Genomic DNA, 27,573 nt, shown 5'->3' with positions numbered 1-27,573 from the left:
ATAATACAGCTTATTAAACAGTAGGTTAGGTAGCAATTTGTCAGAAGAAAGTGTGAGATTGTTGTAGACTACAAACAACATGAAAATTAGTCATGCCTATATGAAACGAGACACAATCTTGTGATACACAGAATTAAGCACAGTTTCCAAAACACCTGATATAATTCTTCCACTGTATTAGTAAAGTCTCAGGTGCAACACTGGACACTACAAGGTAAGAACAATTTAGGCCAGGGGAAAACTATAGAGAAGAAAAGCAAGTATATAGAAAACTGTTGCAAAGAGAAAAGGAATGAGGAAGTCCCTTCCACTCACTGATTTCTGTGATAAGGCACAAATCTTAGCAGTGTGGAAGAAGAAGAATTTCCAGAGGAACCTCTACAACAGTTCTATCTATTTTCCACCAAACAGTGAAGTCAATGTTAAATCCTACAGTTAACCAGTCCAAGCATTGCCAATGTTATTAAACAAAACAGTGCTGGCAGAATACCCACCAAGAATAAAAAAATACATTTTCTCCTACTTCTTTGCAACAGGGAAGGACTCCATGTCTGTCAAGATGATGGTGGGCAAGAGGAAGGAGACAAAACAGAAGATTTGGCATAGTAGGCAAAATAGGTATTATAAAACTAGTATGCAGTCCTGACATAATGTTGTATAATTCTGAGGAGCTGCCACTCAATACATGATGATAACAAACTACAATAATAGAATATCGTAAGGTAGGTTTCTGTGCAAAAGGCAGTGGCAGGAAACCCCATTTTGATTATTTCCTGTCTCATCAACTTTGTATTTCACATGGAAAAAGCCTACACTTACAGAGGCCTACCAGCTGCCCCACAATGATTTGCTGAACTAGCTATCAGAGTTTATGAAAAGGTTATAAGCTGCCTTGATGTATTAGAAGTTTAAGCACTATTTGTCACACATCTTAATTATCTCATGGAAAAATCCTGACCTTTCATTGTAGTATGGACATTACTTTTGCAATGTCAGTCATGGGTTATGAGGAAGAAACTCCACTTCTCCAGCTCAAGAGGAGAGTTGTGGTACTCCAAGTATGGTTGAGTGGGAGCACCCTATTAAAATGTATCCTTTACTATAATTAAAAAATCAGTATTGCAGCTGTGTATTCCAATAATTTCTGCTTCAGTGTTCCTCCCTAGCAAAATTCCTATTGTTTAACAAGAGCATCTGACTGTCACAGATAACTCTTTCATAGGTTTTCCATATTTTTTTCTGCTTCAAATATATTTAACATGCAGTATTAAATTGCACAGATACAAGGTTAGCTTTCTGATTTCCCAGATCAAAGACCTACCTATTGTATACGTAGATTCAGAAACCAAAATAATCTAGTCATGAATACCTCTGCCAAAATTCAAATTAGTCTTTTATCTACTAAAATAAAAGTTGGAAAAACACAAATTTCAGTGGTTATTACAAAAGAAGATCATCAATTTAAATGAAATTTCATTTAAAATGAAATTGCAATTCTGATCTCAGGCAGCACAAATTTCTTCTGAAAAGATACTGTTGTTACAAGTGGAATAGAAGTCATCAGTCACAAAGATACCTAACAGCTACTGATCTTTCTGGTATGCTTTCTGGGTTATGTTTCCAGAGGAAGTCTGAAGTTCATATAACCAAAGCATCTTCTATAAGGAAACACTTGGGCAAGGTTCCTCAGGTTATGTGTCTCAAGAGAAAATGTGTCTGAAAAAAATCTATCTTCCTTTATTCACTTAAGATGGCATTGGTAATGGCATTGCCCGTGCCGTATCTTCAAAGACACTCAAATGCAGTACCTGCATCACTTGTAATATATCAATTTGATATTGATTTCACAACACTTGTAGGAAAGCATAGAAGGAACTTTTCATTATCTGTTCCACTTAATTTTTGTTGCTTGTTGGATAGGCTCTTAAATTTAGATGTTAAGGCCAGACAAGTTTGCTGTAGTGCCCACTTTAAAAGCAGTGCTTGATGTTAAACTTTAGCACAGAAGGCACTGGATGGGTGTGAGGAGCCATGGATATCTGAGGAATTTCTCAGGTCTATTTTTTTTTCCTATTACATTTTATTCAGCATACAAACAGATCTTGCTTCTTTATGATCTACACCAAAGGAGAATGTGTCACAAGTTTTCAGTAACAATACAGAAATGAATGAATTACACTGTCTGCCTGCCACTAAAGCATGATTTCTTTAAGCATTGCACACTTTTCTGTTAGAAAAGAGAAAGTTGCCCAGAGGACTGGATACAGTTGGATTCGTTTGCAGTAGGCTTGTTTTCCCTGATTGGACCACTGTCTTTCCCTTACTGGGCAAACTATTTGCTTCATTGGCTTAGAACTTTTAAACTCAGAACATATAAAGACAACTTTTGTGTTCCACTTTCCAAAACATTCCGGGCTAGAGAAATAGTGCCAGATCCTTTCAGAATATTCAGGTAGTGAAATAGCATTTCAGGATCTTCAGTATCAGATCATGTAACAAATTTCTAACATGGATTAGATGAATAAGGGAGCTCATATCACAGAAGATGAATGCCAAATGAAAAATATGTGCCCACTAAAATTCTTCTGGGTACTCATCCAGTTGTCTTGGGATCCCTTTTCAGAGAGTCAGGGCTAATGCTTAGCTAAGTAAGTTTTGGCTTACCAATATATTAAAAGAAGTTACAGATCTTATTGCGATCTGCTACAAGAGTCTTCATTCCCAATTTTGGGGGTAGATCAACACTGCCATGGAGGAATTTATGCTGGATTTAAGAGCCCATAACAGCTGGCCTATTGGCCAGTGACACCAGAACCAGATGGATTCTATGAGACAATATTAATTTATTAATTAATATGGAGCTTTGTCTGTATCTAAAGGATGAAAGGCTAAAGGGTCTTGTCCTTAGATGAGCTGCTACTAGAAGGAATGATCTTCAGCCAAGAGGTTTCCTACACTAGGCTCACTGGAATAGCTCTACATCCAACACAGAGGGAAACTGCACAAAAAGTATAGCTTCTGGCAGTTCACCAAGCAAGACGAGCTGTCCTGGCAAAATGGCATTTTTATTGGTATAACTGAATCTCTGCTAATGAACTTTGCCAATACTGCTTCTTCATTTAACAGTCCAGGCTGAGGTAAGACCTCTTGACAACCTTAAAAGGGCATACAAGGGAATGGATATGTTTTCTCAGCCATTCCGGTTAAGCTAGGTCCAACAAAAATAGAGATTATTTACTTCAGGGAAACCACTCTACTAAAAAGAAACATGGAATCATCTAGATTCTTTGGAAATAGAGAAATACTTTAGTAAATGACACTCTCCTTACCTAACGTTTTGACAGGGTCAGAATAGTCAGAATCTGTAAACTGTCCTTTAACGTTAGTTGCTCTGAACTTAAATCTGTAAAATAAAACCAAGAAAACTAATGAAATAAAAGTTTATGTGCATTCTCTTCAATATTATTTCACTTAGAAACTAAAAACAAATGTTCCGTTTTAGTATAATATAAGCTGGAATCATTATTAACCTGCTAAAGTGATGTTATGACAGACATCAAGGACTCAGTGTCAATATATTAAATGTATAATCAAACTATATGATTTACTTATCTTGAATTTGGGCTTATTTAATTTAAGAACTCAGTAAGCATCTTTTGTTACCTAAAACATTTTAAAAAAATTTGTCTCCCCTATTTATGCTCAGCCAAAAAATTTAAAATTAGAGGCACAAGAAGATCATGTCAATCTCCACCTTTTCATAATTGAACTACAAGTTTTGTATGTTTGTATAAATGTGTAATTTCACTTAAATCTTTCTCTTGGACAACCATACAGACAAATGTACTTACAAGTACTGCTTTCTTGGTTTTAGTGGGCCATTGCATATTTTGTCTTGACTGCCTGGTATCATACATGTAGTATCAGCACCTATGACATATATCTCTTCTTTTCCACTCAGATCTTCTTTTCCTTCTATACATGGTGGGTTTGGAAAGCCTTCATTTGTAAAATACGGCCTTGGTCTGTTGAAGTAGGCGTCGTACCACTTGGTAACATTCCCATCATGCTGCGCTATTGTCAAGAAAAGAAATAATCACAAACAATTTACATTCTAACCAGACTGTAATTTAAAAAGTTAAATAGGAAATTAATTTTTTTAAGAGCTTAGCATGCTATCGGTGTGTGCTGGTTTTGGCTGGGATAGAGTTAATTGTTTCCATAGTAGCTAGTATGGGGCTATGTTTTGGATTTGTGCTGGAAACAGTGGTGATAACACAGGGATGTTTCAGTTGCTGCTGAGCAGTGCTCACACAGAGTCAAGGCCTTTGCTGCCTCTCACCCCACCCCACCAGCGAGTAGGCTGGGGGGGCACAGAAGCTGGGAGGGGACACGGCTGGGACAGCTGACCCCAACTGCCCAAAGGGATATCCCACACCATATGGCGTCATGCTCAGCATATAAAGCTGGGGAAGAAGAAGGAAGGGGGGACATTCGGAGTGATGGCGTTTGTCTTCTCAAGTAACTGTTATGTGTGATGGAGCCCTGCTTTCCTGGAGATGGCTGAACACCTGCCTGCCCATGGGAAGGAGTGAATGAATTCCTTATTTTGCTTTGCCTGCGTGCGTGGCTTTTGCTTTACCTATTAAACTGTCTTTATCTCAACCCACGAGTTTTCTCACTTTTACCCTTCCAATTCTCTCCCCCATCCCACTGTGAGGGGAGTGAGTGAGCAGCTGTGTGGTGCTTAATTGCCAGCTGGAGTTAAACCACGACACGGTGCCATTTACACAACTAAGTCTATAACTGTATTTGCACTTGAACCAAAATTTCCTTATTATCCACGCTATCTGTATTTTGCTAACTCAGAGTAAGTCAACTGAATCACAACTAGAAAATTTCAGGGGCAGTCTCGCACATGAGCTCTGCCTGTAGAGGAACTCGTGCAAGCCGCTTGACTTTGAAACTGAGCATGGCTAGCAAAGACAGTAAAAAATGTTTACTCTAAAGACAGTAAAGACTGTTTCATAAAGGAAATATTACTAAATTTCCATAAGTGGACAGTACCCAGCAACTCAGGAGAAAAATCTTCAAAATGTTGCTTAACGTGGTATTTGCATATCTATCAGTTCAAGAGAATCTTCACAGCAATAGCTATGAAGTAAATGTCTGTAGGATTAGTGCTAAAATGCAAAATTCAGAAAAAGGTGAGAGACTTAATGTGAATTCACTTAATGTGAATGCTTCAATTCTATACTTTGAAAGCAAGCAAAACAAGGGAATTAAATACCCGGAATTTGTCCTTCTTAGGTAAAGTAAGCCTGACCATATGATGTCCTATCATGAAACTCCCACCCACACTGGTAGGCAATTACTCAAAAGAGTATTATGGCACTGTTCACATGAGTAAATATTCATCAGTCCGTAGAAGGGAATACACATTCTAACCCACAGTCTACAGAAGGGATTTATATAAATCCCTCTGCCCCCGTTATGAAATGGAAATATCGACTGCACATGACTGCATTCTTTTACAGGGAACACTAATAGCAACAGAAGAAAAACCTTGCAAAAAAAGTTTCAGATTTATTTACCTTTCACAGATGCCAAATGTATTTTTTTTCAAGGAAGTAGGAAACAAAGAAAATATAATAATAATAATAGGGCCAGAATAATATTAGTGACTTCAAACAGCATGGATGACTCTTTGTTGGCAAATGTTCCCAAAATCTAATACCCAGCCCACAAGTATTGCAAAAGATGCTTTGCTCTTAGTACTCTTGCCACAGCTAAGGTGACTTTGTTAGCTGTTTTCTAACACGAAATTACTGAGACCCAAGAAAAGAAATAAAAGAGAAAAGAAAAACAGCTTGAAAATAAAGAAATAAAAAAACTTGAAAACAATTTTTGAGAGAACTTATAAAATTCTACCTCCAGCTTCCACAACAAGAACTTGTATCTTCTTGATAGGGCCATGATCATCACTGTAATAACATATTGGCATTCTGATTGTAATTGTTGTAGCTGTGACGAGTAATGCCCCATTGGTATCATAAACTGGTGCTGGTTTCTTTTTAGGCCGTGGTGGTTCTGGTTTTAAACAAAGATATACCACAGTTTTGTTTTAAAACGTTTTCACTACAAGTACTTTGTTCAGGCACATAGCTGTGTTATGCAAGACAAATCTTCAGCATATTTTCAGGGACAACTTAATGTTCTACTTAATGCTTTAAGCCCTAAAAACTGTATTCTGATAAATGCCTCTGCATATCAGTTTTCAATTAAAAGAGAAAACAATAAAAAGACTGAGTCTTAGTTTTCAATGAATTTCAATCAATGATTGTATTTATTTACACAACTGTGATACTGTATACTTAGCTATACCTCTGTGATATTCTTCTAAGCCGTTCACTGATGGTAACTAAAATACTGACGTCAGTATGACTACTTCACTGAGTCTGCACATGGTATCATTCAAATATGAATAGCAAATGATCAGTGATACGCAGCAAAATTGAGCACTGCAATTCAAGGCTATCAGGTATGTGTTCCTGCTCCTACATTATGCATCCTCTAAATAATAGACAAAGGCACACAGCTATGTACTCACAGGTAGAACAGCAATTTCTTCAGCATTTATAGAGATTTCAACTGAAGGGCACTTTATGAGACATACCTTTGATATCCATGGTTATTTTCAGTTGAATTTTTGGCCCTGCACCAGCACCATTAATTGCATACACCTTAAAAAAACAAACACTTGTTTTAATGAGTATTTGTAATAGCTTCAAATTGGCCATCTCTAGATATATTTGAAGCAACAATGAATGCTGAAACACTCCTTTTATGTTATTCACACTTTGCTAGAACTTCGTATTTCTTTACAATCCTAAGCACAGTAACACTTTATCGCTTGTAATGTAGCTCTTACAAAAAGGAGAAAAACAAGCCCACTTAAACAGTTAAGCTGCCTCCTCTCATGTCCTAGTCTCTGATTATTTGAAAGGACTTCATGAGCATACTTCTAGCAAGCTCCCCTTGCAGAACTGGACCTTTCATCTGAGCCAAATGAGCAATGCAAGTGGCGGAATTGAGAGAGAGATTTAGTCTTGTACCTGTGACGACATGTCACAGGCTACTTTGCTAGCACATGAACTGGTGGTCCAGGTGCAAAGCTAATCACTAGTGATGTGTCCTGCTCCCACTCACTCTACCCTTTCATTGCTGCCCTCGCTCCTCAGACTTGCCTCTCTTCTAACATTCTCAGCATGAAAATCTCATATTCAGCCTAGGTTTATGTTCCCTGTTTAGACAATCTCTCACTCATGTCAAAGAAAAAATCCAAAGAAAAAGTATCAGTTCTTACGCTGACATTATAGGTATGTCCTCCTTTTAGTCCTTCTATCACGGCAGTGACTGACTGATCTGTTTTATCAATGACACTAAGGTTGTGGATGCGGATGGCAGCGGGGTCATCTTCATTGTAAACCATAGCTTGATACACCTGAATATTTCCATTTGGTTCAGATGGCGGCACAAATGTTACTTGGAACTTTGTTACTTCGTCTGGTATCTTCTGAAATGTTATGTTGTTGGGTGGGTCTTCAGGCACTGAAATAAATATTTCAATGATCCACTTAAATCAGTTTACTACTATTACTATTAGAGTAGAACCTGAAAAATTACAAAGTGTATTTTTGCACATCAGTATTATTTCATTGGTATTTTCTGTTTTTACTAAAAACATCTCAAATACTTATTGCATACATAAATATTTATAAAGACAATAAAAAGTTAAATATTTAGTGAAATACTATTATTAAAGATAGCATTTAATGCTACAAATATTAAAAATATTATTAGATAACCCTCAGTAGTTTCTACTCAGAAAAGTTTCTTCTGATTTTCTACTCAGAAAGCCTGAGAGCACCATTATACCTTGAAATACATCTGGGGTAAACAAATCCTTGCATGGGCTGACAAGCAAGAAGCAAGTGTTAGTCTTGAGTATCCCTTTCTGAAAGCCCTCTGTCAACAGCAAGCTCCCTCCCAACATATAAACAAGCCACCATGCTCCTAAGAGTCTCTGCTTATCCCAGCTAACTCTTTAGGAAAAAACTTTCCACTAGCCAATTCCCAGACACAAACACAACGTGCATTTTTCCCAAAGACAGTTTTTTGCCAAACACTTATTCCAGTACCTTATTCCCAAGACAGCAAAGGTATAAATCATTTTCCCAATGTCCCTATCTGAAAGGAAAGGCTATAACATTCTTTCCAGGCAGCTAAATATTTATTGCTCTACCTGAGCAGACAAGTATGTAGCGTGACCTCTAAACAGTAAAATCAAGCAACTGAAGGTAAACACATTCCCTCAGCCAAAGATTTAGATGCAGTTGTCATATCTTCCATTTTTTTTATCCCAGCCAACAAATGCTTAGTCAGGCTTCTCTGGAGTAAGTCCATGTAAATTGGTCCTTAGCCATATGCTAGACTGCACAAACCAGATGAGACAAGATGAGATGGAAAAAATAACTGTTCTTCTCTAAGGTTATTGCACCTCCTAATGTATCACATTTTTACATAAGAGAAAGGGCTACCAAAAAAGATAGCTCACAGGACAGACCCAGCTACCACCTAATTTAATCTTCATTCATTTTTCCACAGTAAAAGACCATATCAGCCTCCAGGGATATAAACACGTCATGAAAACCTTAGAATTTAATGTATTAAAGGCATTACAAAGATATACATATACACATTCATATCATATCATATCATATCATTAGGGAAATTTGATTTTTATACATCAAAGGAAAGATAAATTATAAATACAATCACTGTGTAGTATGTCTAAATCTGAAATTAATCTGAGTATATAGTTAAGAAAGCTGACCTGCAGCTAACCTCACTAGAGATAAGGCAATTGTAGTTTATACAGAGTTAATAGTTTGAATGAAACAAAACTTCAATGTCTTTTCAGAAAAGATTTTTTTGTTGTTTTGTTTGTTTAAATATCCTTAGTGAACAATTCAAAACCAGCAAAGATAGTAGACGGAGCATAACCAGGAGCTATGTATGTAAAGCTAGAACTGTATCTTCCCCATGTACATCTGTTTATATTTTCCTAAGCGAATGCTATCTACTTTTCTGTAACATAGCCTCTCAGTATCATGAGGTCCTCACACAGTTCCTCACTCTAATCTCTCAGTTTTATTTCTCTGAGTAACTTAATAGCATCAGCAACTTTTGTCACCTTAGTGTCTACCTCATTCTCCAGATTGTTTTGAATCTGTGGAACAGCTGACTCAAGCACAGATCCCTGTGGGCCTTCACTAGCAACCTCCTTCCACTCAGAATACACAGATTGTGTCCTCAAGTCAGTACAGGTACCCTTTATAAATGTTAGGATTCACTTCACTTAATTTTTGTATGTTTAAATTTTGCATCAAGGCCAAGGATGTTGTACAGAGTTTTCAATAGTCTCTTAAGGGAAACAGGCACCTCCACAGGGGAGAGTTATCCCTTCGTAAGACAGGTATCTTACATATACATGCTAATATAGATAGGACCTCTCTTCATTGACTATAGAAGTAATCTAGATGGCTGCATTCCACACATCCATATTTTACATTGAGCAAGTTAAGATCTCTGCATTACTAAAGGTAAATCTTAGTATTTATCACCATCACTTTTTTTGTTGACTGCCACCTTTTTAAATATTAAAGAAAAAATATTTTGAGAACAAATCTGCATTAAAAGTGCACCATGTGTTCAAAACTCTCATTTGTCAGATGAAGGAAAAACTGCAAAGTTTGATCCATACAAAGTAGAGAAAAATACAAACCTGCTTCAAAAGTGGAGACAATTACCGGAGAACTAGCCTTGCCTTCAATGAATGCAGCATTAACATCTCCCGTAAAGGCAATGATTACTACAGAATACCTTGTAAATGCTTTTAAATCAGAAATTTCTAAGACTTTACCCTCATCATTTGTCTTCAGAAATTGAGCTTTATAATTGTCATTATCTACCTGTAAAATAATAATAATAAAAAAACCCTGATTACAAGACTTGAAACAGCCAAAAGCAGGACATTATTATTTGAACACCTTATTTAACTTTTATGTTTCCACTTTTCTAACCATTTACATAGAAGGGTTCACAAGAAGCCTCTAGCTACCAAGACTAGAAAGCTGCGCAGGGGAGTACACTCCCATCTCACCCATATGTTGCCTCTTTAGCACGTCACGTAGTATGGGATTAAGGAAATGGGCTGTTTGCTTGGTGCTGTGTTCCACCAAGCAAACATGAACCAATTGGTAGACACTGGGCCAGGGGAGCTGCAGTGACCTGAAATGGGAATCCAACTAGGCAGAGATCCAGATGAGCAGCTATATAGCAACATAAAATTGTTTGGAATACAAAACCAAAAGAAAATTGGGGAGCAATATATAATGTTGATATGACTGCAGAAAGTGCAGTTCCTCTTGGAGTATATTAATAGAAGCACTACTTATAAGACAGTGGGGAGGGACTAACTCTCTCACTAGAAAAGCTGGAAAGTAGAAATAATTGGGGTTCAATCTAGAAAAGGGAGGATGGTGGAAGACATAGTAATAATTCAAAATATAAAAAAGGATGTTACTAAATTGAAGATAATCCATTGCTTCTAATGTTCATGAAAACACAAATAGAAATTTTATTTGCACCAAAAAAAGATTAGAATTAAATATTACAAAAACTGCAATGATATACCTAAATGTGTAAGTAAAACTATGACAATAAGTTTAATTAAGAACTAGAACAATCTATTGAGGGTTGCTGAGCAATTTTCAGCACTGGACATTTTTGAGACCAGGATAATGAACCATTTGTGAGGAAGACTTTAGGTACACTTTTTTCTGTGTTAGAGCAGGATATGGACTAGATTATTTCTTGGGATCCTTATCATCCCTACATCTCACATAGTCTGTAGTTCTATAGAAAAATCTACAGTGTTGGGCTTTATATCCAATTAATCAATTCTGATGTTAGCTTAAAAAAGGAGAAAAAGGAAAAAATAGGAGCTTGTCTAGTGTTTGATCAAGGATCATTTCCAAATTCTTTTTATTTCTATTCCCACTACTTCAGTTAATGATGTTTTCATTATTGTTTCTTCAGTGTGTAATTTGAAAAGAGGATTAGGTAGCTGTACAGTAGTTTTCCCACTGGATGAAATCTGTATTAAATGCAGCTGCTAAAACATTGGAATAGTTCAAGCATACCTTTTATTTGACAGATACGCATCTACCCCCACTGAGAATTAACCTGAACTAAACTTTCTGATGGACTAAACAGACATTCATTTCCTGGGATGGCCATGAAGAACTGAAGCACTTTTTCCTATTTGACTGTCAAAAATCTGGCATATAAATATTTATACAAGAGCTAAAATACAATCACAGTACTACATCATTAAATTTATTTCTATTCTTCCTGAAGGTTAATGGTTCAGTTCCATCTTCCTTACTCATTTTCAGTAATATTTTATTCAGGACTACTTCTAATTATAGTGGGCAGCAAGACAAACTAAAATATGACTTGGAGGAATAATAATGAGGGAGTACTTTTTAGTTTTTGTGATCTATAAAACTGCAAGGAGCATCCTAGCAAGTTAAAGAAAACCCTAATACATTCACTAATAAATACTAATTGCTATCTTTTAAGAATAAAGACATCACAGAGTAGAAATCTGAAATTATTCTGTTCTGTGAGCCTATTTTTATAAATCCTTAAAGATACTCAGTTGAGAACTAAAATGAGTAAAGTTATACATATAGGAAGTTTGTGGAATTTGGAGTCTTCATAAGAATTTTCCCACTGGGACAGTAAAATACATACATTTTCACTGAAAAAGACTGTGACAGCTTTATTGGCCTTTAAGAAGGAATAGATTTGTCTACTAAGATGATTATCTACAGAACTGACCCCTGTAGTTACTGATCATTAGACAGACAACATCTGATTACAAGGAATCCCTAAAGCTAGATGTCTGAAATATATTTGAAAAAAACCCACTTTGTAAAAACAAAACCAAAGTCCTCCAAACAGAACATTTAAAACAGGTTTTTAAGTTCCTTCCAAATGCTGGCAGGCTCACATGAAACATTCCATAGTTCATCTTACTTCAGGAATTTTACTGTAACTTATATTGATAAGGTATTTATAACATTTTCATAGTGTAGAATCAGATGACACCCTGTTTATAATTTAGGAACTATCAGATAGAGGACAAATTGTTTAAATACAAATTGATTAAATATTACATACAAAAAAAATGAAGCTTTGAAAATTGCATTTGGAAGTTTTATCAAAAGAATGAAAAGAATTCTTTTTCTGTGGATGCACTATAATGCTGTTTAGTCAAAAGTGACAGGAACTTTTCACGAGGAAAAAGTCTTCTCTAACTTTAGTAAAGGAGCAATAAAAATTGTTATGTGGTTTGTAGCGACCTACCCAACGGCCAAGGAACCATTCCTTCCCTGTTAGTATTCTCCTTGTTATTGTACATCCTCCATCCTGTCATACTACTGTGTTCAGAACTGAACAGATTGTACTCTACATATTGTACAATGAAATTAGAGGAAAAGAAAATAGCATGACTACACATTACTCTCTCTTGTAACTTTACTGAGGAGCTTAAAAATATATGGTATTTCTTTACTGATCTTCTTAGAAATTTTGATTGCACAAAAATCTCAACATTAATATTTTAGCATATCTGTAATTCCCATGACCAATTCAGAAACATTGAAAATATACACATAATAGTCTTACTCTCTTCTCAGAAAATTGAAAGAACTTTCTATTTAAAGTCTTTAAATAGCTTGAAGTAGTCTTTAATTTTTTTTTCCTATTGTCTAACAGACTGATTCAGGACTTTTGAAGCTGCAAATAGCAAGTTTTCCTGGGTAAAGTCTGGTAAACTGCTTCCCATTTTCACTGAAAGCCCTTTCTGTATAATTTCTGGAAGAACAGGGAACCTATCTCCGACTTAAAACTTCTCATGTGCTCGAACTTAGAAAGTTTCATATCTTGCCACAGGGCAGGAAATGAGGTTTATTAATGGTTGTTTTAAGGAGTACTATAAGGGTAGTAGAGGATGAAAAGAGAAAGGCCACTAGAGGTTTTCTCTTATGTCAGCCTTTTTTTGCTTACAAAGATCAAGGAGAAAGAAGTGTTATTTCTGTGCTACCAAGATACAGCTAATCTGATGGACAGAGCACCAAGTGGCAAGTGGGAAATCTAGTCTGACTTTAAAGTCTGCCCTCTGATGCAGTGTAACTTTGTACAAGTCACTTCCTTTTGCTGGGCTCTCCACTCTAGTCTGTAAAATGATGACAACAAACTTTTCCTTCCTTTGAAGAAAAAAAAGTAATTATTATTTTTACTAGTAAACAGCATCATTATTGCTAGAAGGAGGTACGCCTCCCCAAAGCTCAGCTACTGTTTTCCTCTATACATTTGTAGCTACACATTTTTTTCTCCAAGACCTCTTATTAGCACACATTTGTAACACCAAGTAATTAATTTATCTCCCATTAAGAAATTAATAAATGTACAATTAATTCTTATGTGGAGTTTATGTGGAAATAAACACCGTCATATTGTTTTTCAATCCAGTTTATGATTGGCCTGTAATTTCTATAAGAACATCTGCTGTGGTATTTATATCACCAAACATCTGTATTACTGCCAATAATAAAACAGAGTTGCATTACTGAGGTAATGTCTATGAGGTAGCATGTTGGTCCAGTAATGATGACAGGTTCACTCCAGCTGATATTAATACTGTGAGGAGATGTAGCTAAAACAGTCACATTTTCTGGAGGACCATCTGGAGCTGTAGAAAAAAATAAGAGTATGAATCATGGCCAAAGAAGTTCACAACAAATAACCCAGTAATTTTAGTGGCCAGTAGAGATTATTTTTCAATTTGAAAATAAAAATTTTCACATATTTACCATTATACACTGCTTAAATAATTATAACATTTTTTCTTTCTCATATGTAAAGCATACAGTGTGATTTAGAAACACAAATTCCATTGCAATTACTACAACTTTTCTAGAGTATGAACTGCCTACAACTTCATCTTAAATTGAAATTATAGGGTTTTTAATGACAAGTTATTTATATGTATTTTACATGACACAAGCAAAACATATACAACTATTTAGACAAATAGACAAGCACAATATATTTGTTTATGTCAAATGACTTATTCAAAGAACAAGAAATTGTGAAAACACAAGGTCTTCTGCATGCTAGCAAAAATTTCCAGCAATGTTGGAAAGTACTAGTACAAATAACTTTATACAGAAAAAAAATATTTTCTACGTTTCATTTCAACTTATTCTTAACATGTTGAGAAACTCTGAAAAACACACACGAAAAAGTGATAGGAATTGTAAGCATGCAAGTATGTTCTCATTAAGAAATGGGATTTTCCTAAAATTTCCTTTTGTCAAGGTGATATGTGAATTTAGTTATTTCTTATTCAGGAATAAGAAATTAATGAAATAAGAAATTATCTAGTTATTTCTTATTCAGGAATAAGAAATTAATGAAATCATAACAACACAGCAGTTCTCAGCAAGAGGTATTACTTTTTCATAACAACCATGGTAAATTTCAGGAAAATAAAATTTGGAATAGATGTGACAACAGATTTGTAGATAATGCCAGAACTTGGCTCCATGGTGCCTTTTTTTTGGGGTCTACTACAAAAAAAGACAACTGTGATATGTATCAATGAACAGCCTGTTATGGAAGCAACAATAGATTCGTACATATTTCCAGAACTTGGCTTCATGGCACCTTTTTTTTTTAAATCTACCACAAAAATATACAACTACGATTAACACATATCAGTGAACAGTCTGTTATAAAAAATGATAAAAGTGATCATACCTATCCTAATCAGAAGACGTAGTCTCTTTTCTCAAACATGATTAATGCATGAATATGTATTTTTTCACCATTAATCATTAGGTAAGAGGGCTTAATGAGGAAAAGTGGAGTGTAAACAAGGCTACTTTGTTAGGTAGAAAACAAGTTAGGAAAAGGAAAAATAGCATGGAAGGAGGTATGTAGCTATTGAAATTATATGTGAAAGATTAATGAGGAGAAATCATAAAATTTTGCACTGCGAAGGTGAAAATTTTGCACCATGGTTGCAGAATAAAACAGGAAGATTTGGGAGTTGATAAAGTGTTATGAACTTTAGGGTGTTGGATATAGGAGGTAGATTGCTGTACTGGGATTAGCAGGAATATACTAGACTTTGTAGGCAGGATCAAATTCAGCCATTGGAAGCAGTCCCCAAAAACACTGAATAGCATGGAACAACTGAATGAAGAGTGTAACTGAATGAACTATGAAAGCACATGAAGGGTGGTGAAAGAGAAGACTGCTCAGAGAAGGTTGGCTGTTGAGTGGGGTGCTAGAATCGATACAACAAAATGCAAGGGCAAACATGTTCCCTAAAAACTAGAATTAGCGCAAATGAAGCTTATTTTGCAGGTAATGTGTGTCAGACTTGTTGCTCAGTGTCTTTTAGTGTGAACAACGCTTTCAGTAACTCTGGCAGTGGTATTACTTTTATTGCCAGCTGAAATTTCTGAAAAACAGTATAAAATTATATATATAGCTTCTCGAGCCTTAGTTTCCAAACCAACCAAGTTTCCAAAGACAATTTTCCATTACTTTTTTATAGCATTAATGGAGCGTTTAATCTCTCAATATTTTTTTTCAGAAGCCAATTTAGGTTTACGCATTAGACAATGATGGCGTGAAATAATTTAAAAGCATAATCTAATCTACAAATTATCCAACCTGAAGTTATTTATATGGATAATTTCCATATGCAGTTTATATGTGATACATTTTTAGATCTTTGCAGGAAAATTCTAATTGAGTATGCTGTATTTAAGATACTTACGTAAAACAAATCTAAGCGTTAATACGTGGTTTATTTTCATCATGAAAAGTACAATATCAGACATTAACTGAATGATACTGAAATTTAGGAATATTTTCTGAAATAACCTGTATAATTAGAAAGAAAACTAGAAGATGAAATGTGTCTAACATGTCTCATGTCTTACAAAACCCATCTTTTTAAAAACTGTGTTTGCTTCAGTGGATAACTGCCACGTTCTGATTTAGGTTTGTTTGTGAAATGAATCTAGTCAATACGAGGCCATGATATCACTATACCCTTTCTCTTATAAATCACAGCAATTTACTCAGTTGAAATGACCTAGTCTTATTCTCTCATTCCCCCATAATCCAATCACTTCCTCTCATAAGCACTTTTCTCCTGGTTTTCACAATAATGCATTTTCTGTAACTAATAACCATCATTTCCTGATTATCATGCTTCTATCCTTGCACAGGAATGTGGGTCTTATGGAGGTCAGGGTCATCTTTCCCATCCATCTGTGTCCTGATGCTAAGGCAGCAGTTAAGTGTTCAGCTTGAAGATAAGTCTGGATAGCCCATCCTTAGCATAATCCTCAAAAATAAGACTGAATACTGTTCTAACAGAAATTCATGCTTGCCAGTTTGGTTAAGACCATCCCTTTTTTTCTTTTTCCCAACAAAAATTAAGTGTGAGGTTCAGTTATTTCATTTTATGATCACCTAGGTTATTTTTACCTATATTTAAACATTTATATCTTATATTAGGCCATATTTACTTTCCAGTATTTAGTTCTGAGAGAATGAAAGGAACAAAGAAAAACAAGCTCTCTCAGGCAAAACTTGCCAGAAGAAAGGGCATCCAACAACAGTATTGCAATAGTATTGCAATAGTATTGCTTTTCACCATACAGAAACATTTCTTTAAGAATACCAAGAAACTGGGTATCAGCAGGGATTGGGAAAGAAGGTGCTGAAAAGAGAAGCATAACCCTCTGCCCCATGCATCTATGTCCTAGCTTTCATGGGACATTCTAACATCTGGGATTTTCCTTTGTATCTCAGTATATCCTGGCATTAGGAGACTTGGCACTTTACCAAAAAGCATTGCATTGTGTAACTGTACAAGACCCAAAATGAGGTCGGTGATCTCACTGCCATTCATTTTCCACCTAACACTGACCCTCCAAAGTGATTTTTCTCTTAGAAAGCACAAGGTTGGCCAATGTTATTCTCCTTATAAATGTAAAAGTGAAACTTGGGGTAACTGCAGGTGTGAGGGAACAAAGTTGCCCTAGCTATGGAAAACATTTCTTGCCCTTTCCCTTACTGTGACACAACACTGTGATCTTATGTACTGGTAACTATATAAATCTAGGTTACGTTGAAAATATTTCATCTTGCAGAGTAGCTTTGGCTGTTGGGCAATCCATCAGCTACATAATAACAGTGCCATCAAACTACTTTATGAGACAGTAGGACAATTCCTGTGAGGATAATCTGCAAGACAGAAGGCTGAATAGTTTATCTGTGTGATGTGGGAACTGGACTGTACTGAACAATCTATAACATTTTCCACGGAGTAAAGCTATAACCACTTTCAGTACAGAACACAGCCATTATTTTTTGTTTGAAGCTTTTAAATGAGTTAAAGAATCTTAAAAAGAATTCCTGTAACCTTAAATTTACCTTCATAATGAACAACTGAAATAAATAGCCAAGGTCCTCACCCTAGTCACTGGATATTCAGAACTATGAGGTATTTCTGCTTTAGCACAACAGTCAAATCCTCAGCAATTGTAAAGAATACTTAGGGCTTCTGTTATCTAATTTTTGCTGTTGAAGTTTCATCTCTTTATATTCTGGGAACTGAGTCTAACAGCTTTCAGCTTAAATGCAGTAACTTCTGAATACGAGTATAATAACTACAGTATTTTCTTTAGGTTTGAGAGAAACAAAAATTTCTGAGAACCCAATTATTTCTGAAGAAAAATTATTTGACTATTATTTCACAACCAAGGTAACCTTCCTTTTGGCAGAACCAATGTCTTACAGAGGCATTTCTTGAAAATCAGAAACAGTGGCTAACTTCTGCCCTCAAATCTGCAAACACAACTCCCATTGATTTTATGGGCTAAGTACTCAGGCTATTTTACATAGCAGCTAAGCACCCTTAAGCCCTAACAGACCATGTATATTGGCTGTGTACCAGCAGGCTAATCCAGAGGATGCTTGGCCCAGTCCACCAAGGAAAGGAGAGGGGGATCAACACCTGTTCTCTGGATACACTCCACAAGGCTGCCCAGAGTGCCGGCTCAGTTTTTTGTGCATCCTGAATTTCTCTTCCCTGCTATAGGCAGTGCCCTTTGCAAAAGAAAGAGGGGAACTAAGGTTTTTTAGTCTGTTTAACAATATTTCTAAAGACTAGTCTTTGGAAAGTATAAGGTCAGGTAGCTAGAGACCCGCCCTTGCCAAAGATCAGCCGCTGCTCAGGGAGGCTCTTAGTGCTGCTGAAGCACGCCGGAGCTGCCAGCTGGCTACCCAGCTGTGGCGTGTCGCGTCGCGTTCCTCTTTTTGTCCTCCTCAGCTGATTGCCATTACCGCAGGAAAAAGACCAGCACCCAGCCACGGTATCTGGAATAGTGCCCACGCTTCCTTGACTCCACGGCGGTGTGTTTTATAGGCAGCTCGTCTCTTGATGTGTCACTGATTTAGCTCACAGGAAATTTGTTGCTGCCCACTTCCCTCACCACAGACACAAGCCAGCAGCCCCAGACACTTGGGCTGGAAGAACTGGTGGAACTTTTTTAACTTCTACCACACCGCCGTTTGTTAAACTAGCTAATACACCACACAGAGAACCTACTGCTGAGAATGACACTGTATTGGCATGGAAAGGGCTTGTGCAGTCTAATGAGATTTTTATACTTTTTACTACCATCTCCTCAGTGGGACTGATAGGAAACTAGTTCTCTCTTAAACTAAATTATCACTGTCCAGAGAGGAAATCATAAAAAGGATCCTAACTTTATGTGATTACATGTTTTGCTTATCTGTGCCTCTGTCCAATTTAAATCCCTAACTTTCCTAAACTCAGCAACAATTTTTTGAAGATAAGTGTTTGCATATGTCAGCAGCTGAGATCTATCCATCTAATAGTAAGAAATCTCCTCAGAGCTGTTGGCTCAAGAGTTGCACAAATTCTGTTAGCTATTTTCTGCTCCACCTGGGGTTATATGTTTTTTGATTTTTTTTTCCACTTTCATTTAAAATATTGCATTAACTTAGAGGCATAGCATCTCCATAAGAACTACTGGACAAAGAAAGTAAGTGCACATGAGAATGACTCCGCAGCTGATTCCAGTACTTCTCAGTCCAAAGGACTGCTTCTGTGCTTTAGGTGAAAAATGGGCTGTTGTGATGTTCACTATCATGGTGTCCAAATCTCTTTGCCCTTTGGGGCTTAGAATTTCTTTATTGCAATTTCTCATCTGTAAATGAAGATGACAATTATTTCCTTACCTAGTAGGAAAATTGTGAGGTATTTAAGGATAGATGGCTGTATTACTGTACAGACAGTGCACAGATACTATGAGGAGCATTATATAAAAGCCTCTGGGATTCACATCAAATGATTGTAAAAACATGAACGGAACAAAATAAGTATGTGGGCCATTGAATAGTCCTTGGTACAGAGCTGTTTAAGTCCTTGGTATCTCTATTATGATTACTTTGGAAGGGGAAAGGAGTGAAGGAGCTGTGATTTAGTCAGGCCACTCATGGTGGTTCTCACTTGTTCTGCATGGGCCCGAGGCCGGATCTCAAATGTGCTCTGACCTAGGCTGGCTGTGGACTGGGAGGGAAGGTCATATGTCAACATGACAACTTCCTAAATAATTTATGTTTCACGTCCCCTTCTCTCAAATATCTCATGATGACTTATCTGTGACAACTAACTCTTCTCTTACTTGGAAGCCAAATCCTCAGCTGAGGCGTGACAGTCCTAATATGCGTCATGACAGTACCGTAGGTGTTACATGGTTACTCAGATTTGTAATCTCTTTAGGTGGATATGGTACTGGAAAGAAATCTGAATTCCTCTGAAACTATTTTCAGCAGAATTTCAGGAAAGTGTTATGACATTAGAGAACAGACTTCTAGTCAAAGAATCAAAAAAAGGACTACTTTTCATTGACACACCCACCATGTGAGATGGATTGAAAATGGTGTATCAATCCAAAGCAGCCAAAATTCAGACTTACCAATTCTAGATGTGGAGTAGGGCTAAGGAATGAAATTGCTGTTGGGTAAGCAGTAAATATAGTAGAGCATCCAAAAGGCATTAAAATCTGAACTAGTGTCAAGTATGCATACCTACCACATGATTTATATCATGATATTTCATACATGAAGAGTTGCAATAAATCCTTATTAACTTCACCAATATTGTAGGTCTATGAAGAAATAATTTCTACCAACTGTTCTTGCTTATTTAGGTGAACATCACATTGTTAAAGCATTATGACACATGGCAAACATCCTTACTTACAGCCAGGAAGTGTTTGTGTAGAAATCCAAGGTGAAGAACTGCCATAACCAACATTCGTACTGGCAGCAACTGCAAATCTGTACCATCTGTATTTTTTCAGTCCATACACTGTCTCTTCTATCCGGTCATCCACCACATTTTCATATAAATATTGATGCATCTCATATTCAATACATTCTTTGGTTTCCCAGTCACTGCAGTGGATGGACTGTAGCTGTGTGGTAATCTTGTAGTTTTGAAAGTAGCCAAGGATAGATTTCGGTGATCTCCAATTTAAGGTCACGCTTGTTGATTGCACATTGGAAAAAACAATATCCCTGGGAGCACTAGGAACTACAAATTAAAACACTTGTAAGCTATCTTCATTTGAATGAAAAGTGATTGCAACTACAACCTTTTTATCCAGTGTTAAAAAAATATTTTAATAAGCATGTCTAAAGACCAAGATTCAATTTCATATGGTTAATAAGGAGTAATTCCATTGGTGTAAATCACACTGTACATATATAGGTGGCGTACATTTACTATAGAGTTTGAAATAAAGAAAAATACTTTTAGGTGTGGCATGCAGGGGCAGCTTTGAGAGGTGTGACATTGCTGTTGCTACATTTGGGGCTATGTCTGAGCTGGGGGAGGGAATATCAAGCAAAGTTATTTTTGGCCTACCCGTAGCATCTTTTACTGCTGTTGCTAACTGGGATTCCTCACCTCTCACGTAGAAATACTCATTTGTCTCCCTCTCTCTCGATAACATATGCAATCCTCAAGCAACACTTCAAGGTTTCATAAGTGTCCTGTTTCACCTTCTGAATGGAAAGTATCAATACATGCCATACGTTTGTCTATCTTTATATAATTGCTTTACAAGCTGTTCAGTAAACAAATTAAAGGAATGCCAAGAGGAAAAGCTAAATAATATGGCAATACAAAGCAAAAAAAGAAACTTCCCATAAACTTTGCTTCCATGTATTTATATACATACATATACATGGGTATACACAGGTTATATTCATATGCATGGAGACAGAAGTAGTGCATGGATGTACATACATAGACATATACACATATACACACATGCACACACATTTATCCATATCTATATTAAGCCAGCAGTGTACTCCCAACTCTCACAGACTGGATGCAACATATGGTTTTGTGCTATATCACATAGTCATACAGTAAGCTAATATTATCTCTAAGACTCTGTAAGATAATACTAATACTCTCTGTGGCAAAAACTGTGCAGAGAAATCAGCTCAGAAATAATTTTGTGCACTTAGTTTTAAAGAGTGCTTTAGAGTCTTTGGGGGAAGAAGTATCGCTGGTAAAAGAAAAACACATGATACATCCTCAAACTGAAACTGAAGAAGCCCCAAGGCTTACATAAAGAATAAAAGGATCCCAGACCAACGTTACTGGGGAAGAAAGAGAAAACCATCCTTTTTTTTTCAGCCTTGTGGGAATATCTGATCTCTGCTTTCATCTGCAACAATTTGTTTATAAAAATCATCCTAATATAACAAACCTTTCCACTAAATATGAATATTTAACAAGAAATGTAAATTCTGAGTCAAACCAAGCTGTGACAATGAAAAGGTTGAGAAATTCAAATCCCTTCAAATGACCCCAAAGCAGGTGGAGCCTTCAGGAGAGGAGTCAGCCACAGGAACCATGGGCACTTCCCTGTCCTTCCGCTCAGCTCTCATGCACCCGTACACAACATGGCAGCATGCAATAGCCCCATATGCTCCCACCCTGCTACACACTAAGCAGACACAGAACAAGAGCAAAGCGTCTAAGAAAAAAATCTTTGCTAGAGACAACTTTCATCATCATACTCCATACTATCAACATTAAAGTTGTTTTCCTCTGTTGTTATTAGCATGAAGAGAAGTACAGGAAGTAGTAAATAAAAACAAAACAGGCAGTAACCTTCTTGCTTGATCACAGTTTTGGAGATGTAATACTCAGTTTGTCCACTTTCAAAAAAATAAGCACTGCAATATTTTCGTAATAGCTCTATAAACTGTATTTGCTACTCATGCACATTACCAGAAAGGGCTTAGTTTGACCATTAATTAATGGAAAATAAAGGCAGAGAAATGTTCAATGGTTACTATAAAAAATCTGTATTTTTCCTTAAAAAATCCTCCACTCTATGGTAATATAAATTATTAATATCTGTTAAGATACTGCAAAGAATATGAATCTTACACACTCAATTATGATGATGACAAAATGTGGGATAGAATGGATAAAACTATTTGAGTGAAAGAAAAGTTACCACCAGTCTCACTCTGAACTTGAATTAAAGTATTTTTAAGACCCAATACTATATATTCCAGGAATTAAAATATTAAGAGTCAGCAATTCCAAAGACATCAGAACAGATAAAAATTAAAAGAATTTAAGAAAATTCAATTCTCCTCCTTCTCACTCAGAGTGGATTACTCTTTTTTAGATAAGGGACTTCACCTCATAATATGACCTCACCTTCCCAGGCACACGACTTCAGGAACTCTTGCTGCGATAGGAACAGCCAGCATTGGCAGGTTTGGAACAAAAGTGTGAAAGTATGTAACATGGAGATGGAAACAACTGGCTCTAATGCCTCTTAGTCTACCATTACTAACTTCCATCTGCTGAAAACTGATTATTGGACTATACTCCAATTTAAATGAAAGACTAGATCAAATACTGAAACAGGGGCTTGGAATAAAGTAGATAGTAACTGGTTGCTTGCTGGGTGCCAAGAGGAAGGTGGAAATATATACCTTCACTTGCTCAATGTGCAGCTGGTAGAGCCGTGGTGGGTACAACTGCAGTCTCTGCACGTAAACCAAGGCAGGTTAAAGAGGTTAGACACAGGCAGAAAGAGCAGTGCCCATGTTCTAGCCAGCACGGTGGGCTTTTCTTCTCAAGGAGAGTATCCTGTTCCCCCAGTTTCAACATGGATGATGCCATCAAAAAGAATTGAGAGCTAGCAATGTTGCAGTTAAGATGGAAAAGATGCTTGGCAGTTTCACAGAACTAGAAATGATATCAGGAAAAATAACAGTGGCTCTGATTTGTGGGCTCTCACACAGAACAACAAAAGTCTAATAAAGTCAGCCTCCATGAGCTCTCCTTGTATTTGGTGGAAAGAGACAAACTCCCAGAGACTGGGGGAAAGAACGGGGTGCAGGAAAGTGATGTTTCTCTTTCCATCTGTCTCCTATAGAATCGTCCTTTTTCCCGCTGACTACGGGGGGAAGCCATGCAAATTATGCTCACAAGTCTGAAGATAGTCTCTGTGATCATCCTGGTGAGTAATACTACATCAAACCCACCATTTCGAAAGATAAACTGGCAGGTATCAGGATAACAGATAGATTAGACAAGTACTTCTTTCCTACAAAAGCTTTTATTTCTATTTTATGTCATAATTTTTCCAGTTTACTAAAACCCACATACGAAAAATAGTTCTAACCTACAAAAGAAAGGGTCAGTCGGCAGAAGATGTAGGAAAATTTCCTCCGTTAGTGCCTAGACAGATCTTTAAAATGGAATCAGAGCCTTAAACATTAGTCAGTTTAAAATCTAGTCCGTTTTATCTCATTGTTTACATAGACAAATCAAATCTAAATGTAATCCCTCATTAGAACAAATGAAAAGACGTGCTCTGAATCCAGAGCAAATCAGAGGTTTGCTCCAAGGGCTGCAGTGAGGAGCAGTGACACCCAGTGGCACAGTGTCTCTTGCACTTGATGATTGTGTTCAATGAGACAATTTCAAGACAACTACGCTATTGGGTTACAGATACAAAGAGGATTACAATTACTCTAGCATGGAGAATCAGATTTCCATTCCTCAAGAATGACTAAAATTCCCCCAACTTTTTCTGTCCACAGATGGTACTGATTTGAACAAACCATTCCATGCTTCCTAGAGTAATCATGCAGCTTGTTTAAATTTTCTAAACATGACTCAACTATGATGAAGTGATCACTGTTCACACTAAAAACAATTAAAGCCAAAAATTGCATCTTTGTCAATTATTCTTTCAGATTGAATTGGAACTGTAACAAAGACTTTTGTATCTGCTCTTATACACTGCTGCTTTATTACATGCCTAACAGGAACTTTATTATTATTCCTGCTTTCCAGAAAGGTGCATTTAAAGAAAAGGCATGAAAAAAGCTGTGTTTGTGGTGGTGTAGGACACTAATTGTCTAGGACTGTGCTCTGATTAGCTAGCTGGCATTCTAGTGCTAATCCCATATTTAAATTTCCCAGGAATCACGGGTAAGACCCCTTAAGTCTCATCATCATACATGACAGGCTTTCCCTATTGAATTATATTGCATTTGCTATAATTCAGCTAGCTCTGGGAGTAGGGAGTTTTTCAAAGTCTGAAATTTTTGGTGCAAGGTACTCTATCGTTTTCCATTTAATAGCTTTTAATTCAGCTTCTGAAAGCCAGCCAGGGATCTGGCAGAGAGACTGGCCGTGAAATGCTGGTGAATTCAGTTTCTGGACTGGAGGAGGAATGAGGTATTTTCAGGTTCATCCACTATTGTTCACATGATGGCCAAACTCCAACAAAAAGTGCCTGAAGCCAGATCCACATGAGATTTTAAGCTCCTAAAACCTATTTACGTGCCTGAACTCCCACTGAAGTTGACAGGAAGCTAAGCACCTAAATAGAAGTTACTTTCATGGATCTTGGCCCTGGTTCCCTACGCTCGTCTGGCTGCAATGCTAATCAGCCCTTCCAAAGCTGGTGGACTGCTCTGAGATTAAGTTTTTATTTGAGAACCTAAATGAAAGGAAATTCCTGGTAGAAAAAGCACCAGGACTGTGCAGACTCAGATAAAGTTGAACTGGGCCAGTGGAACTGGTTTAAATGAACAGAAATACTCGGTAGAAAAAATCTTACTCACAATGCAAAGATAACCTAAGGGCAGCAAAGGACACACACAAAAAAATCTACTGAGAAAAGAGAGAAGTTACGGCTTTCTGTAAAGACTTCTGTGGAAAGCAATGACTACAGCTGCGCGGGCCGGGAACAGAAGACGGTAATGTGATATGGCATAGTTCCTAACGAAGTTAATAAAAAAACGTCTGCCTACAGAACAGCTGCTTGTAGCTGGAGTTTGGATTAAAAGAACAGCGGCAGCCTAGAAGTCTGTTGGGTGGTATTAAGAGCATCAATAGGAGGAAAGTGAAGAACAAAGTAGAACAGATAGCAGTGGGGACACAACAAGAGTCTTCAGAAAATGGAGGTACCTGAAAAGAAAATAAATGTTCTCTATTGATTATCTCTATTAATTTTTGAAAGCTTAGTTACCCAAAGGAGTTCCCTGGGTTAAGCTGATATCCCTGATCATACTAAATAGTACTCTAGTATAGACTGCTAATTTCAGGGGGACTCATCATGATATAAAGTCCTGCTCAGTATGAACAAGGACATCACAAATAGGTCCCAAATGACTTTACTAACATAAAAATGTAAAATACTGTAGACTATTTTTCCCATGACTTGGGACTGATACTATCAGACATGCTTTAAAGGAAATTGCACAGTTGAAAACATGTCTTAAAAAAGCCTCCTTGGACTGTGTCTCTTAGTCCTTAGCACATTAGAAAATTCTAACTATGGCATCTAAGCACTGAAAAATCAAATCCTACAAATCTAAGGAGAAATGCACACCTTGAAGCTAAGCTTAGAAAAGTAGTGAAAAGCTGTTAGTATTCCAGTCTGAAATTAAATAAGAATGCTCAGCTTTCCAACAAATGGAACCACTGTCTACTTTTCAGCAAATAATTTATTTGACCTGTAAATGCTTTCAATGTCAGCTTTGTATGTATACGTGACCACCATTTCTTTTACATTAATCTAGAGTTGACCTAGTCCTTAAAAAAAAATTTCTTTCATCCTACACTATATGATTCTTCTATTTTTATCTACCTGCTTATAAAAATAACATCAATGCAGTTTCATTGGCAGCAACGAAGTGATCATTGCATTTGTCTATTGAAGATTTGCCATAAACATCAAAGCCATTAACTGACATTTGGACATACCAACTAATCGGAAAATCTAAAAAACAATTCCACATTACATTAAGAAAATAGAAATCTGGTAAAAAAAAACAGTTTCAGTCATCTTGGAAAGAAGTGTTTCAAAGATTCTTAGTCATGATTCACTCCACAATTTTTGGATGTTTTTACTTTAATACCGTTTGGAAACATGAACTTGCAGCATTGACTGAAGATGTGAAACATGCTGCTCTTATCTGTAGTAGTGACAAGTACACCAAAGCTCTTCCATTTCCAATGCTGTGGCTCTGCAGTAGGTTGATTCCTCTGGATAACCAGGCCAACACACTGCACTGCACACTGCACGTCATGCTTGGGGCCATAAGGACTGCTTTAGGGTACAGACTTAAATATTTCTTCCAGTGCATTACAGTCATCTGTAGTTCTCTTCACAAGTTAATGAGGAAATTTATGTAACTCCAACTCGTAGAGCTGCCATGAGCTGCCACATCCTAAGAAAAGGATTTATGGTGAAGGAAACAGAGCATTTCCTTGGATATGAAGAAAGCTTTAAGCCCATGCTACATTTTGTGCTCCTCACAGACCTGGATGAAAAAAAGGCCCACATTTTCCAAGGGGCACCTCCATCGTGGAGGTACAAACCTAGAATCTTTAAAGGCTCCCCTGTGCAGAGAGTAAAGACATTCTGTGCACAAGTAACAACAGGTAATGATAATGCCACCTCCGCACCAAAAGACCTAAGAAACTTTCCTATTACCAATCCTTTTAGGCACTACTCTCCTTCATGCACAAGGCATAGTTCTGTGTATAGCTAAAAGTTAGTATTAGCCAGCAAAATTAAGCACAGATTAAATTAAAAAATGTTTCCTGGACAAATTCCTAGCCATATTTCTTTTAAATGTAAGTTATGAATGAATCTCTGTTTAGTAGAAAACAAATGGTAAGGACTGTCACAGCAGTACAATGGGGACCTCAACCTGTTCCAAGACTCTGTGTTCAGTTATAATACTAAGTAA

General features: G+C 36.8%; 1 protein-coding gene across 1 annotated transcript in view; it reads right to left on the bottom strand.

Annotated features, from left to right (window-relative positions):
- PTPRQ (protein tyrosine phosphatase receptor type Q) overlaps positions 1-27,573 on the bottom strand; it is a 145,165-nt gene that overhangs the window by 29,478 nt on the left and 88,114 nt on the right. Inside the window, exons 43-50 of the mRNA XM_075496279.1 lie at positions 20,516-20,848; positions 13,764-13,885; positions 9,848-10,034; positions 7,367-7,611; positions 6,677-6,743; positions 5,932-6,090; positions 3,852-4,074; positions 3,330-3,403 (exon numbers count right to left, since the gene is read on the bottom strand). Coding sequence (XP_075352394.1) covers positions 3,330-3,403; positions 3,852-4,074; positions 5,932-6,090; positions 6,677-6,743; positions 7,367-7,611; positions 9,848-10,034; positions 13,764-13,885; positions 20,516-20,848 — 1,410 coding nt within the window. The remainder of the gene's footprint in view (positions 1-3,329; positions 3,404-3,851; positions 4,075-5,931; positions 6,091-6,676; positions 6,744-7,366; positions 7,612-9,847; positions 10,035-13,763; positions 13,886-20,515; positions 20,849-27,573) is intronic.

Source organism: Mycteria americana, chromosome 1 (genome assembly GCF_035582795.1).
Source record: "Mycteria americana isolate JAX WOST 10 ecotype Jacksonville Zoo and Gardens chromosome 1, USCA_MyAme_1.0, whole genome shotgun sequence".
Lineage (NCBI taxonomy): Eukaryota > Metazoa > Chordata > Aves > Ciconiiformes > Ciconiidae > Mycteria > Mycteria americana.
Note: the sequence above shows the minus strand (reverse complement) of the source record. Positions and strands in the feature narration are given on the sequence as shown.